Source organism: Pleuronectes platessa, chromosome 16, assembly GCF_947347685.1.
Source record: "Pleuronectes platessa chromosome 16, fPlePla1.1, whole genome shotgun sequence".
Taxonomy (NCBI): Eukaryota; Metazoa; Chordata; class Actinopteri; order Pleuronectiformes; family Pleuronectidae; genus Pleuronectes; species Pleuronectes platessa.
The window spans coordinates 7,527,143-7,542,581 of record NC_070641.1 but is presented as its reverse complement, the minus strand read 5'-3'; the positions used below and the strand labels follow the sequence as shown (position 1 = coordinate 7,542,581).

The 15,439-nt window shown below is 36.7% G+C and overlaps 1 protein-coding gene across 2 annotated transcripts; it reads right to left on the bottom strand.

Annotated features, from left to right (window-relative positions):
• Positions 1–250: 250 nt before the first annotated feature.
• grap2a (GRB2 related adaptor protein 2a) lies at positions 251–12,200 on the bottom strand. 2 transcript variants are annotated; one of them, XM_053443987.1, is made up of 8 exons: positions 11,971–12,200; positions 6,698–6,784; positions 6,492–6,583; positions 5,854–5,973; positions 2,981–3,170; positions 1,946–2,038; positions 1,699–1,815; positions 251–814 (listed from the first exon to the last, which is right to left on the bottom strand). In XM_053443987.1, the coding sequence occupies exons 2-8, from the start codon at positions 6,773–6,775 to the stop codon at positions 632–634; spliced, it is 873 nt and encodes a 290-aa protein (XP_053299962.1). In that variant the 5' UTR covers positions 6,776–6,784; positions 11,971–12,200; the 3' UTR covers positions 251–631. The 2 variants fall into 2 exon arrangements, with proteins under 2 accessions (XP_053299962.1, XP_053299961.1); XM_053443986.1 differs by having other exon boundaries at positions 6,698–6,861; positions 11,971–12,195.
• Positions 12,201–15,439: the final 3,239 nt, after the last annotated feature.

Below are 15,439 nucleotides of genomic sequence, written 5' to 3'. Positions count from 1 at the left end.
CAGGATCTAGTGCAGCCATTTCTTTGGCCTACTCTTGCGTCTTAATTCTGCTTGTATTCATAGTAGTTGTGGCTTTTGCAAAAATCATTTGATGAAAAAGACTAAGCCAAGATTCCATATAAATGTCAGAATATAAAAATCTACTGTGAGAGCCTTCGTCATTCAGAGTAGGATTAAATATCGAATCAAAAAATCTATTTATAACCACGTCAGTGACCATTCAGGACATTGCATTGAGAAATCCACAAACTTTTTTTATTCAAAACGTTTTATTGGTATAAAAGGCAAACGAGCAAATAAATATGCTGACAGACTTGTAGTACGGATGCCATCTGCAGCAGCTCCTGTTTGAGGATGTGCCTTTGCTCCTTTGTGAATAAGTAAGTCCAAAAAAACCTGAACAAGCACAGCACCAACAAGTTTGTATATATACGAATATGATCTGAAAATACAAACTGATTCACTTATTTGGAAACCGGAGTGCTGATGAAGTGCAGACATGCGGTGCAGAGATTAGATGAGTCACTGACTCAGTGTAAAAAAAACACACACATATTCAGTGCCGTTGCACCTGCAGAGCAAGTCTGTGGATGTGTGCAGGCAGAGTAAGTGTATCGCCTGGGGAGTTTTCTCACAGCTGCGCTGTTGTGTAGTTGGCAGGAAACAGACCCATTTTCCCCCGCAGCCTCCCTTTCCACCAAGAGGCGTCCGAGCGATCCAGCACTTCAATGACATCTCCTGCCGAGAAACCCAGCTCATCGCCTTCCTCTGCGGTGAAGTTGTACAGTGCCTTCACCTGCACAGCAGACGACCTCTGTGGGACAGTGGAGGAAAACCAAACACTGATCAATACCTGACAATGGAGCACTGAAGAGAAAAAATCCAACATTTACAGTAGCTTTGTCCAACATTTATCTTTTTAGTAGACTCAATTACAGACAAGTTTCTCGAATTACAAATTCAAGTTCTGATTTAAATGGATACAATTTGTCGCGACAGAGGGTATTTATTTAGGGGGGGATATTTCACTGATTGCCCAGAGAGGAAGTCATAAATCTTGATGAAGAAAATCAGGCATATTAAGGGAGAAGGATATTTATGAGTCTGTGAAATTTAGTGTAGATTCAAATAATGTTTAAATGTGGTTCCATATGGGACCATTGAGCCTTTTTGTTTTTACCTACCTCATTAATTGGAGATTTACGTGAGGAGGCTGCTGTAATACTATAATCTCCATTTTATATTCACAACATTTCTCTATCTTTTCAGAAAGTTGAACTGTAATAAATCCAAGTTCTTTTTAATACAGAATTGAGGGAAAAGGAGAAATAAAATTTGCCTAATTATGCTAAATGGGTGTTTTAATAGACAAATGCTACTGTTAGGCTACTTTAACTACCCCACATTATCTATAGATTTGAATTGCTGCATAAATTATAAAATGAGTCATTTGACATAACATTATCCAGTCATTACATTTTATAGTCAATTAATCAATCAAGTCAGTCACCAAGAATAAACTGCTGGTTCAATTTTCAACTCGGAAAACTTGTTTTCCTCCCTTTTTCTGTACATTGAGTTTTAGAGAATCGGCTGAAAGATGAAGGTAAACAATTTGAATCTAGCAGGTGACAGGAATTTAGTTTTGGACTACTTCAACCTAAATCCCAGTGTTTGGAGAAAGGACAGCGAGCTGACCTGAGGCAGAGGCAAGGTTTCAGATGTACGACGGGGAGGCTGAGCTGAGCTGACGGGGCTGTTTCTTCCTGAGTAACCGATGGTGTGGGCACGTTCCTCCAGACCCACTCTCGTAACCTAGAGAGGGAGAAAGAAACTCCAGTATATGTTTCTGCTTTGACCGAATAAAACTGATATTACTATAAAGGTAGATAGAGAGTTTGTGAGGGCTCTTGAGTTGTGTGTATTTATAAAAAGGAGAGTGTACCAGCTGGTTGTGAGGCTGGTCTGATGCTCTGCGTTGTGTTGTAGCCATCGCTGCAGCAGAGTGATTTTGTTCAGGCAAACTTCCCCTCTTTGCCTGGATGATAGAAACGGGAAACAAAGTTACCATTGCATCATCAACATAAATATATTAAGAACTTCTGTAGAAATCTTAACAACGCAGCTGTTGTTTGTACAGTCAACAACCCCTAAATGTTCAGTTTACTGTCATAGAAAACAATGAAGCATAAAATATCTACAATAAGGCTGGAGTTACTTTTCTTTGCATTGTCATTGCAGTTCTGTATAAACAACAAAGACCATCAGAGAATCCTCATAGGAGCAATGGAACAAGTAGACCAAGCAAAACCTTTTAGAGAAAATACCTTCATAGTTAAACAATTTTCAACATTGCTAACTAATTAATAACTCAAATTGTTCTTTCAACATCATAACATGTTACAATTTCATGGCTTTAGCAGGCTTGGCTTTAAACTGTTGCTGTCAAATACAAATTCAGAAATTATTCTCAAACCACATATGGAAGAGATAAAAGATTTAAAAAATCTAGACAGTGCTTTCAATTTAAATGAATTGATGCTCTCACATTGAGCAAAGAGAAGTTTTTGCAAAAATTCTTTAATGTGAAATAAGACTTTAAATGCGTTTTCAAGCTGAAACAATGGATTATGATATGACTTGTTTGAACAATCTCACCTTAAACACTCAAAATAAGTTTGGAGTAGTTGCTATGAATACATTTTACAACTTTGATGCTGGGATTACCTTTATACTATAATATTTTCTGCCATTTTATAGACAAACAATAAATCAATTAATTTCCAGAATACCTGTTAGATAAAACAATGATAAGACTAAATTACTCAATCCAACCTGTAGACAGGTTTGATATATTATTAACAAACAGCCCATGTATGTGGTCTGTGGTCACTGTTGTCGGATCCTTTGGTGACTTTCGGAAATCCAGTCTGAGGAGGTTTAATAGTGAATCAAAGCAAAAGAAAGAAATGTCTCGTACCGGCGGGGCCAAGGAGGCGTTCTTATTGGCTGAGATGCCGTCATAGAGGTAGATATCCCTGGTCTTAGAGATGGACGTGTTCTTGTAGAACTCCACCAGCCTGTCTAGGGAGGTGAACTTCTCCGACCAAAGGAAGTACTGGCCTTTGTTGTCTCTCAACACTTTGAAATGCTGAACGTCACTCTCGTGTCTGAGGGAAAAGATGGAGAATCAGAAAAAGCGTTATGCACATTTCCAATAATAAAATCGAAATGTTCTTGAATTGTCCCAAGAATGTGACGTAAATGTCGCTGACAAGATCTGTGTGTAGCAATACCTGTTTGAGAAGTGAGAGTTTTGATTTTACTTTTGACACCTAGAAAGTTAAGGACTGACTCAGTGTCTGTCTTTCTTTTTTTTTAAACATCATATATCAAATCCACATATTACTCAGAGATATATTGAGAGATTTTAGATTGAACTCCCCTCCCTCATTTGAATACCCCCTCCCCAACACAAAGAGCACAGCACCGTTGCAGTTTTCATGTATAGGGGGATTCCTTAAAAAGAATAGAAAATAAAATTAAAAAAAATGCTGAAAAACTAGGCTTCCCCTCAGCATTCGACCATTAGTCCTTGGTTTAAAGTGCCTTTCAGAATATACTGGCGTATCTGAGATCCACTTAATCTAGGACTGGAATCCATATATGATCAAATACATAAACCTTTATCTCCAAACCAGTTATATGTTAAATTCTCCAAAGGGAAGCGGCTGAATGAATGCCATTCTGGGACTGTTGGAGCTTGGGGGTTTATTTGGGATCAATGTTAGCCGAATGCTTTCAAGTGCAGCATACTTCAATAAACTCAACACTCTCCACCTGTGAGTGCATGTCCTTGATTTGTCGGTTTGGCGATCCAGAAGAAGCGTTTCTGTATCCAAATCCATGAGGCAACCACCTGAACTCAGTCACTCTCTTGTCAAAACTTGTTCTTCTTGTTAAAACCCCTGAGTTTCCCCGACACTGCTCCGAAAAGGATGGGACTGAGTTTAATTTTCCCACTTCAGATCTTTGAATGCTCCCATACGCTCTGCTCCCCCACGCTCCGCCACCTTCAACCTCAAGAGTTATGAACAATCACCAAAAAGACAACTTGAACAACCACTGACTCCCACTACCATGCACAATAATAATATTCAACACTTAACATCTATATTTATATCATGGTCACTTAAAATGGTTACATTGCAATATTTATATTTCCAGTATGCTATCTTGTAGTATTATTTATATTATGGTCACTTACTTTTTAATTATTTTTAATTATTTTCTGTATCATGGTCACTACTGTTGCATATTTTTGTTTTCATTACAATAACACTTAACATCATTCCACTTTGTCCCCAGCACCTGCTTTTGCACAGTGTCTGTTGCACAGAGGTTGTTTGTTTCTGTACTCTTATTATGTGTAGTTTTAGTAGTGTACATATTGTGATCTTTTTTTTTTTTTATTGTGCTTCGGCACTGTTACTTTAATTCTGTTTTTCTATTATTGCTGTAACAAGTGAATTTCCCCATTGTGTGGATAAATAAAGAAATCTATCTATCTCCTTCATGCCTGTATCTCTGGACTGCTTCCTCAGCAGCAACGCCCTCTGCTGGTCAGTTTGGAAAATTACAACATCACTTCACTTGATGACCTACCAGGCCCTTACTGGATGAAATTTACTGTGATAGATACATATTGTAGGCGTTTATGTTCCATAATCTACAATGAAATGCAAATTCCCTCAAATCGCGAGTCTTAAAGATGCTTTAAAATGCATTTTAATAATAATAATAATAATAATAATAATTTAGTTTAGAATTTGAGCAATTCCATACACTGTTGGTTGTATTAATTCTTAAAGTGAAAATACGTTTTTTAAACCCTTGCAGTGAACAGAGATTAAAAATGATTGGAGAGACATGTCACTGAACTACACTGATCGTTTTCCCCGGTGGTCTGAGCGACTGCAGACACTTTCAGATCAACATCACCTCATCTCTCTTCCGCTGTCTTATTTATTCTGCCGCTGCTTCTGCATAGTCTCCTGGTTGTAAATAGAGCTGGCGACATGAGTCAGTTAACTGTTTACACAGTGTGAGGAGAGTAGAAATATTGGTTCACAGTTTCTCTGGTTAAATAATTTCACAGATCTTTTCAAAGATTTCAAAGACTGAAAGCACCAGATGAGCAATGATAATTATAATAATAATTCCTAATTCAAATGTTCAATTCAATTTACTGACCCCTAGAATATCACTGAGTGTAGCACACGCGCGTCAAGGCCCAATAGTCACCTTGTATTATATCAAGCTACACTACATTTCACACACTCCTTCATATCAGTCCTCCTAACACAACTGATTTGTTCCATCAAGATACATGATACGTGAAGATACTCTGAGAAAAAGGTGCAATGTTGAACAATCTCGCAATATTGAAGAATTTGAAAAAAAAGGCTTTAGATCTTGATAAAAATGAGGTTGAGTACAATCACCTTCCAGTAAAACCATTTTTCATGCTCATTTAAATTACTGTGAGATTATTTTTGGTGTTAGACATTGATGCAAAACCCTAAAAGCTACAACTTCAGTCCTGTATTTTTTAGCCTATATTTATTTACATCTTTAAAAATGCTAAATTGATTACAGCTCCTATTTGTTATATACATTACATGCACGGACAGCTGAGACTGCAGAAAACTTTGATCAACATTTTCATCAAGGTTTACTGGCAATGGACATCATCCTCGGAAATCGTAAGATGACTGAATCTAAAACGACGCTGCAGGCTAAACATGAGCATTGTTTTTGGCACAATAAAGAACACAAGACTGTTTCACTAACTTGACAGAGATGGAGAAGTCTCCCGGCCAGTTCTCGGACCCTCTAATCACAAACTCTCCGACGTCTTTGTGCCTCAGGAGATCCTCTGCTGCCTTACGACTGGCGTTCTCCTGGAACCATCTGGACACACAAACGGACGGAGGCCATGAGGCTTCTGCTTATCTGCTGTAAACCTCACACAGAGCTACAGCCAGATTCTACAACTGAAGGTGCTGGTTTTCTTTCTGTAAAAAACGTCATAAATCTTCCTGTTCTTCAGATTTCAGTCCTGGCTATAAATTTCACAATTATTGTCACTGATGTTAGGCTTCAACTTTATTTTCAATTCTGCAACATGAACAGGACGCAGACGGGAATGAAAGGCCATTTCGCCCTTATTCCTGGTGTGAATGTATAAGTAGAAAAAACATATAAATACGTAGCAGATGTAGACTGATAGCAGCATTTACAGTGAAAATGACACCTCACAGTGAGTTCAGGTTGAAAAACTATTTTAAAGAAACGTAGGATCACAATGAATTCTGCTTTAAGTGGAGTATATTTACTGAAAGCTTATTGAGAATCTAACATTATCCTAAACAAGGGGACAAACCCACATCCAGGCTCAGTGTTTGTTAATGAGTACGACTGTGTCTCACCTCGGAGGCTGCATATCAAGGTAGTTTTGTGGCACGAATCCTTCCTGTCCGTTCATCTCTGCTTTATACCAATCATCTTGTGAGCTTAGAAGCTGATCAGAAAAAGATAACGACAAGAAGCTGAACATTAGTTATGAAATATTATGAAGCCACCACATATGTATACAAACATATTTATATATATATAATTATATACATATACTGACCTTAAGCATATCGCCCTTTCTAAAGCTGAGCTCGTCCTCTGCTGTTGCAACAAAGTCATACTTTGCTCTTGCCTCCATGAGGACTGTCTGAAGTGTCACAGAGGTTTGGAAAATGAAGAAGAAAATGAGGAGAGCACCGATCAGGGGGTCTACAGCAAGTGTTTCTATTCAGAGAGAAAGAAAGCATACACAAATATTTTAATCCAGTAAAAGGTTAAATTCTGAAGTCTCTCCTTAAATGAAGATTTCTGCTCTAAACAGCTCAACATGGAGCTTCAACCAGCATGTTGGATACAAAACTGATCTGTGGGAGCAGACACTCAAGAAGGTCCCGATATGCTAAAACATGAGCAGTTCATAATTTTTTTTTTTTAAACAAATGATTGAAATAATGTATTAATGATCCAAAAATAGCTTTTTTGTCTGAAAGTTGACTTAGTTCATCTGCACCTGAATTTATCACTGAAATTGACTATGGCATCGAGTTGAAATGAAACATTATTTTATTGTATTTTTTTATTTAAATGTTTATGGGTCATAATTAAAGCAGAATGCTTTTTTACTTGACTCAACCAATAACATGTGGAATGTGGTTCCATCTGACACAACTTATATTAAGGAATTCATGGAAATGACATGCAGGAAGTAAAGCTCATTCAGCTATATCTAAATTGGGAAGCGACAAGCCACTTCCCCAATTTCTGTTTACCTACATGACAGAGATACAGAGCAGTACAGTAAACAGCAGTACAGTGAAACATGGATGAAAAGTCAAATTCAATTCCTATGATAGCTTCTTTCTTATGTGTAAATTTAGTATTTTCCCACAGCTGTGAAAACTTACATTATGTTTGTGGTTACGTTGTGAAGGATGTGGTGAGCTATCTTAAAACAAAATACTGACTACCTTTGCTGATGCAGCTGTGGAGCGCTTTGCAAGATTACAACTTTTATCACTGAACATGTACCTGTGGCAAAGTGAGGAGATGTCAAACATTCTCTATAATTCCTTTCCCCCAAATGTCCCTTAATAAAAAGAGTCTACACACCCATAAAACAAGACTCCTGGAATGCCTCAAATTGAGCAACAATATATGAATAAACAGTTGAATATAGTTAAATCAATGGAGAAATCAAAGCAATGGATAGACTGTGAAAATGTTCAAGTAAAAGTAATGAATAAACAGTTTGAAGCTAAATCTAGAACAAATCCGAATTTCGTTATACTTGTCATGATTTTTGAGCCAGTGTAATTCACCAAGTTTAATTTAGTTCTATCATCAAGTTTAATAGTTTGAGGATAAACCACCACCAGGATGTTTGTTATGCTCAACACCTGCTAAAAACAAGACACTGCAGAGGAACATTGTGTTCATCCTACCTGGTTTATCTGCAATGAGGATTTTATAAATTTTTGGGGTTTATATATTTGTTTGAATAATTTCCTAAATGGATGTTATTTTTTTTGGCCTGTGCCGTGTGTCTGTGTCTTAGTCCAATATGCTCACATAAAAATAATAAAACAATCTATATAATGTGGATGGCCAGGTGCTATTGGCCTCTGAACACTGCTGTAGATTATCCGAGGACGTAGATCAAGACATATTCAACTGTCCACAGACTGAAGGCACACTGACAGCTGCTACAGAGAGCTTGCTTCTAAAAAATGTTATGACTAATAAATGTATTGCATGTCCAAATCACACCAAACACAGCTCTGCACTTCCCTGGGTTGTTTATAATACACAAGTGTGAAACCGATTCGATGAACAGTTCTCGAGATATACGTCCCACATACAGACAGTTGATGTTCACTAACAATAATGAAAATGAATGCAGGATCTTAAACCGAATAAGTCCCCAATGCCAGATAAACAACACTGCAAAAACGCTAGATCAATGAATATATTTGCGGTACCATTTAGTATCGCAAGGATGGATTAAATTGGTTCCTGTTGACGTTAACAAATTATATTGACATAATTCGTAACTTTATATTAAAAAAAAGAAATACATTTTCGTTTTACCAATTGAAGTGTTTTCAGTTGAAAGTTATATAAACAAACTTTGTTAATCTGACAGTAAAAGATCCAAATCAAACGAATCCCTGTCGATATGACTTTTTGGATATTTACAGCAGTTGATTACTCTTTATCGTCACTTATTCAACACGTATTTTACCTTAATCTTGATATGACAAGTTTAATTTGGTTAAGGTTCACAATTTTGACACTTAATCAATTAATTAATTAATAAGTTCTTCGAGCCGTAAAAATAACCTCCCTTCTTCTCATTCCAGTCTCTTCTGCTGATAAAAGGGATATCAAGCACGGTTTTGGTTAATATAGCTGTTCTTACATGACTTTTTATCTTATCTGCTCTAACTCACACCTCCCATGATTAAGTCAACATGTAATGATTGATATCGCACAGCCTCGTATCCGCTTCTGGCAACAAGAGGACTCTTTGAAGAGAGTAAAAGCAGGATGTGATCGTCAATTCATGAACCATTACTAGCCAAACAGCTTCATAGGTTCACCACATTATTGAAACTACTGGAAGTCACGGACCGTTTTGTTCTTTGACTCCTGATTTAGGTTTATTCGGGTGCAGATCTTAGATTTAGTATGATTTAAAGGACTAGTTAAGTGCAGAGGTGCAGATACCATCCATGAGCCTATTTTCAGTAAAATTGGATTGTTTTTTGTATTTACATTTAATAGAATGTACTTAACTATCAGGTAACAATGTCAACCCCTGTCATTTTGAAATCAGGTCAGATGGTTCTGTTAATGGTGACATCTTTGTGATTGAAGTGGCACTATTGGCTCAGGACATAACCACAGTATCACTGACAAAACTGTGATCGACGTTTCAGCAGCACTAATAGTTTTCCTACAATTGCAGCCAACTTGAGTCTCAGCCTTATTGTGCTTGTCACATATTTGAAATGTAAAATTAGAGATAATTAGAACAAGTTACATACATTCGACAGAAAAGACTGCAACTAACAGTTATTTTCACTTTTGATTAACTTATTAAAAATTATTTTATCAGTGGTGATAAAAAGGCGATAGATTCAGCTGTAAGAAGTGTTGCTTGCAGTGGTGCAATCTGCAATGTGTCAGGTGGTTTCTCATTCTGCAAATGTTGCATGAAGTGACTTATGGCAAACAATCATTGAGAAGCAGTTACGGCTTTTACGAGAAAAATCTGAAATCAGAATTTTTTTTACAGAAGTCAAGTATTTAGTTGTTTTTTTAGTAAACATGCAATCCTGCAATACGAAGATACTCCATCTCAAGTAATAATTTCTGTATGTGAGCAAAATTTTCCTGAAAGAGAGAGACTGTCCACTTGTAAAAAAGAAGGAAAAGATGACCTCATAGATCGTCTATTACGTTTTATTGCTAGGTGACCTCTAGTGATCTTAGTAACTCTGACAGGACAAAAGAAGGAAGTCAGGTGAAGCAGTATTACGCGTCCCAGTCCATGTAAGGGGGAAGATGAGATGGATGGGTTGACACCATTGTTCTTTTCTTATGTGGAACAGTCTATGTTATTTCTTTCATCCATGACTGTTAACTGTTAACCAAGGAAGTACTTCTTTTAACCCCAAAACCAGATTTTGTTCCTATAAGCTCAACATAAACCTTACCAAACTGTGACTGTTCCACAATCTTAACTGCGTTATTACTATTGTTACCATGGCGACCAACGTCTGGTTGACCTGCAACCATTGGATTATTATTTCAGGGGAAACAAGGGGTTGTATCAGAGGGTGGGAACCAACAACACAAGAACGTCCAGGTTGGGGAACTTGTTGAAAATACCAAAAGTAAAAGCAGGGCTGGACGAAATGGCAAATCAATTATATCAAGATACAATATTCATATTGGTTGATTGATAACTATCAAGATAAACGTCAGATTTTTATATAAAGTTTAAAGACTGATTTGTGCTCCTTAGTGAAGGTTGGGGTTTTATATCTCCACATTGTGCATTATATTTACTGTGTGTGTGTGTGTGTGTTGTCTTGCTATTATAGCTTCAAGTTGTATTGCAATTATAATTTATATTGTTTTATCGCCCCGGCCAAAGTAAAAGTACTTAAAGTCCAGAAAAAATGTTTTACTCTGTTTTATACCGTAAACCATTATCATGTTTCTATGTCAAATCAGATTTCCCCCTAGAAATGTATAGTGGAGTAGAAGTACAATACAGAAAATAATTTAATTAATCAAGTGCCTCAAAATCCTACAATGTGCTTAGTTAGTTTCCTCAACTGTATATAACTGCTGCAGGTGTTTCTTACAGTTGTAAGTAGACTGCTGCTCATTGGTCATTGAAGAGGAGGCTAACCATTTCCACAGTCAAATAACACGGTCATGGCTGAACAGGCAAATTATTCTTCAAACATTTACATTCCAGGAATTACACTGACTCGGTTAGCCTGTACAGACTGTTGGAGGGTCAGTGCTTTATGTGGGTAAAAGTGTGTCAAAGACGACAATGTAAAAATACTCTATTAGAAGTAATGGATTTACTTTTTACATTTAATTACTTAATGTCCCTATGACTGATGTGCTCTTATACATGACATTAGTTTAGTGCAGTGGTGGGCTGTTCCTGATGTCTGACGGCTCTGGTCACAGAGACATAAACTGCTTCACACAAAATAACAATATGGGCAAATTAAATTTCAATTATGTATCATTCACAAAATATTTATTTCTTATCAATATTTGCAGTTATGACCCTTGCAAACCCGAGCTCTCTCTCATTCAAAACCTCAATAGCAGCCTTTTCTATAACCACTTCCTGAAAGCGAGGCACGAAAAAGAATGCAGCCGAGGCGCATGAACAATTGAACAAAGAAAATCCAGTAAATAAAAACAAAGACAACAACAATAAATAAAAAATCAAATAAATAAATGCTCCAGAAGTTAAGATTTAGCCTTGTCTGCCAGTATTTGAGGATATTAATGCCCAGAGTGGAGTGCAGGCTTGATTTGCACCATTTTAATTAATTAAAAACTAATCCAGATGATCGTGATTATATGTTTAGACATTTATACCAATTCATGTTTATGATACGTATAGTTAGACATTACAGTAAATATGTAACATGAACAATAGAGAAGTGAGAAACAGCTGGGGAGTGAAAGAGGAAGAGAGATAAGTTGCTAGTAAAACTCTTTGAATTGGACTGTGAAGTTTGGCGTGTGATTTCTCGAAAGTTCCCTGAGATATGAAAGAGTCCATCAGCTCACCTTTCCTCCTCTCTAGGCTGGAGCTGAACTGGTTCCGAAGTTGATTCTAAGGTTCGCCTCTTCTCCCGCCGAGCTGAGGACACAGCTGCATATTTCTGAGTCCGCAGTTGATTCGCAGGACAAAATACAAGCGCTGCTTCTGTGTTTTAATGTGATGTCGCGTTAAAACGGAAGATGAACAAACCGGCAGCTCGAGCACCGCCTCTCTCCGAAGAATCAGCCGCACGAAGTGTGAGGTGCCATTTCCGGCCGGATTTTCAAAATACAACCAGGCAACATAGCGTTATGGCGTTTAATTTAAGCTGAAACGTCAAAGCCTGAATATTAAAACAAGTTTTATATTTATATTTTGTTACTGGGATTTATGGAAAAGAAAGTAAACTTGTCTAATCTCATTTGTTGAATATGAAGCTGCATAGGATAAAATCTTTTGAAATGGGGAATCAGAGGACGTGATCATAGGTTTGTTTAGATATCAAACAAGTAGGGGGGGAAAAGCAGAAAGCAGTTATATGTAGTATATATGATCACTGCTAAAACATTAGTTTGGCACTTCAAGACCAACAATAGAGAAAGAGACAGATGGGCATATGGGCAAGAGGTTGAACTGTCCACATTAATCAAATAGACAATATACAAATAAAAGTATGAAAAATTAACTTCTAATCAGAAAGAAAAACATAGTATCTGCACTTTAACTAACAGTTCTCTTGAGGCCCTATCATGTATACAGATCATGTTTACCACATAGTCTTAAAAATGTTGTGTAACTCACTTTTGATTTGGTAAGTATCTCTAGATAATTAGATTGCATACAAATCTATTTAAGAATATTCACCATGAAACCAAAATATCAATTAATATCTTCAGGTTTTATTTGTTTTATATTTATATATACTAGTACTTTTATATTGTCTATTTAAACTCCTGTGGTTTTCCAACTGGAGGTCACAGTTGACCAGCCTTTTTATTCATATAATTTTTTGTGTTGTCCACACAAAAATAAAAAATCTATATTATTATAATTGTTATTATTATTTCACTTGGCTTTTTTGGGGTAGATTGCTTCATGGCAGGAAAACTGAACCAAACCAAACATTCAGATTGTTCACCTTTCTTCTAGAGAAGTTACACTCTTTACATAAAACCTTTGTAGCATGACAGAAAAAAATCGTTCACATGTGACTGATGATCAGCAGACTGAGTGGATCCGGAGCTGTGCAGCGTGTCAGAGCCAAGTAGCAGAAACAGGCTGTTTGCAGAATCGTGTCGTGATGCGTGTCTGACCTGAATCTCACAATCTCTAAACCACTTGCTGTGCACAGCAGCAGCTGCAGGTAGAGCTAACTCACATCCGCCTCAAACCCTGTTACTCAATACCACAAAAACGACACAATTGTGTATGTGTGTGTGTAACTGAGACTTAACTATGGTCTGTGAAGTGCCTCAGTTGGTTTTATAATGTAGTAGTGAGCAGATATATATATTTTTTGTATATTTTCTTAACATGAAAAACTCATCCAGTTTTCAGAGGCAATGCTGACAGAGTGCACACTCTGTCTTGGTCTTGCTGCTATTTTTACTGCTTCATTTAAATTTCAGGGAGGATTTTGCTGTTTGAATATACAGTTAATACAAACAGTGTTGTCATTATTGATTATTTAGACTTAATAGACTTAAAACAGGCAACATGTTCTCACATTTGAGAAGCTGGTACATAATGTGTTTGCTTTTTAATCATTCAGCTATGTAGCGGTACTACTAATATGAAAAGTGTCGACATCTGATAAATTGTATGCATTAAATGTAAATACTTGAATTTCAAAACTGTAAAACACATGATTCAATGAACAGCTTTTTGACAAATATTCTGGAAGGAAAAATACAACATTTACATTTGATAAAAAAAATCTTCATCCATCACAATGACTTTGTTACTTCAAATTGTTATCATAAAAAATCTGCAAAATAGTACAATATTAACATAGTAGCTCTAAGTTTCTACTGTAAATTAGACTGTCAGCATTTCATATATGCTGCTACACAAGTTTTTTCCCATTAATGTAATCTGTAGACTTGTGTGATTCAGGGTTAATGCCACTAGATAGCGCTCTTGCTCCAAACATGTACAAATAAACCCCAATCGATTTTACATTAGTTTGCAGATCATGTTTTGAAATATATTACGAACATCGCAATGAAAAAATGATGGCTACAAACTTCAGAACAGCATATTAAATTTATTTTATTGATTTCATTCTTTACATTTTTCACTTCATGCGATTATCAATCATCTTCTGTGTAGATAGGAATTGATTCTACTAATGAAATTTAATTTATAGCACTCGGAGCCTATGCAATCGATAAGGATTAATGGCTCTTTAGATTCATGAGTTTAAAAAAGAAAATGTTAATATGTTTTAATCATCTATTTACTCAGTGATTAACATTCATGAACATATACAGGATGTCCCCCATCTACATGCATTGGTAAAAAAAAAGGAAATTCCAAATGGCTAAATACAATATAAAGAAATTCTTAAAAAAAATACTTTTTTGTTTTAATGCCATAACTGTCCATCAAATCATACTGAAACATTTCACGTGTTTTGTGACATCCTGGCACTTTAACACTTTAATGGGATTCTGCCCAGAAACAACATAAACAAAGTTAGACGGCAAAATTTAAATTAACAGCAAATGCTACAGATATCTTCTAGATCATTTTTCACTGAAACAAGTTGCTTCTTCCTCTGGTAAATGTGTACTCCATATCCTTGGCACAATGTTCTTCCCAAGTTAGGTGGAGCTTGGCTCATTTGTCACATTTCAGAATCAGGCCACAACAGTTTTCTTTTCCTTGGAGGAGTCCATGTCCCGAAACTTTGGGACACAATCTGCAAAAGACCAGCTGTGACTGTCACCTGATTTGTAAAATAACAATGTTTTAATTAGGCTAACAAATGCCAAATAGCCTTTTAAGATAAGTTTTCCTCCAGCTTTCAGAACTGCAGTGGTCATAAAATCTGATTTTGTGTTGTACTGTTTTGACTTGCTTGAAACCTGCAGCTTTTGCCCACTCTTGAATGTCCTTCTGTGGCCTACTGGAGACCAACAAATGGAAAATATCAATTTCCGATTGACAAACCTGAAGAGGTGGGGTTTATGACCTATAGTGCAGCAAGCCACTAGGGGGCAATCCAGATTATTTGGCTTCACTTTTGGGTAGCTACCATGTCGTGTGGCTTATTTACAGTCCACAGCTCTGTCTCAATTCAGGTGAAGCATCCTTCAAAGGCTGAGTTTGAAGATTGATTGTGTCACATCTGCACGACTGGGCCATCACATTTCGAGGGCTCCTTCAAATGTATCTTTTCATACCGGAGAAATGAGGGCTCCAACAGGCTCCAACGGCTCCAAAAAAAACAAAAAAAACATGGGACATTAAAACATCAATGATGACGGGATG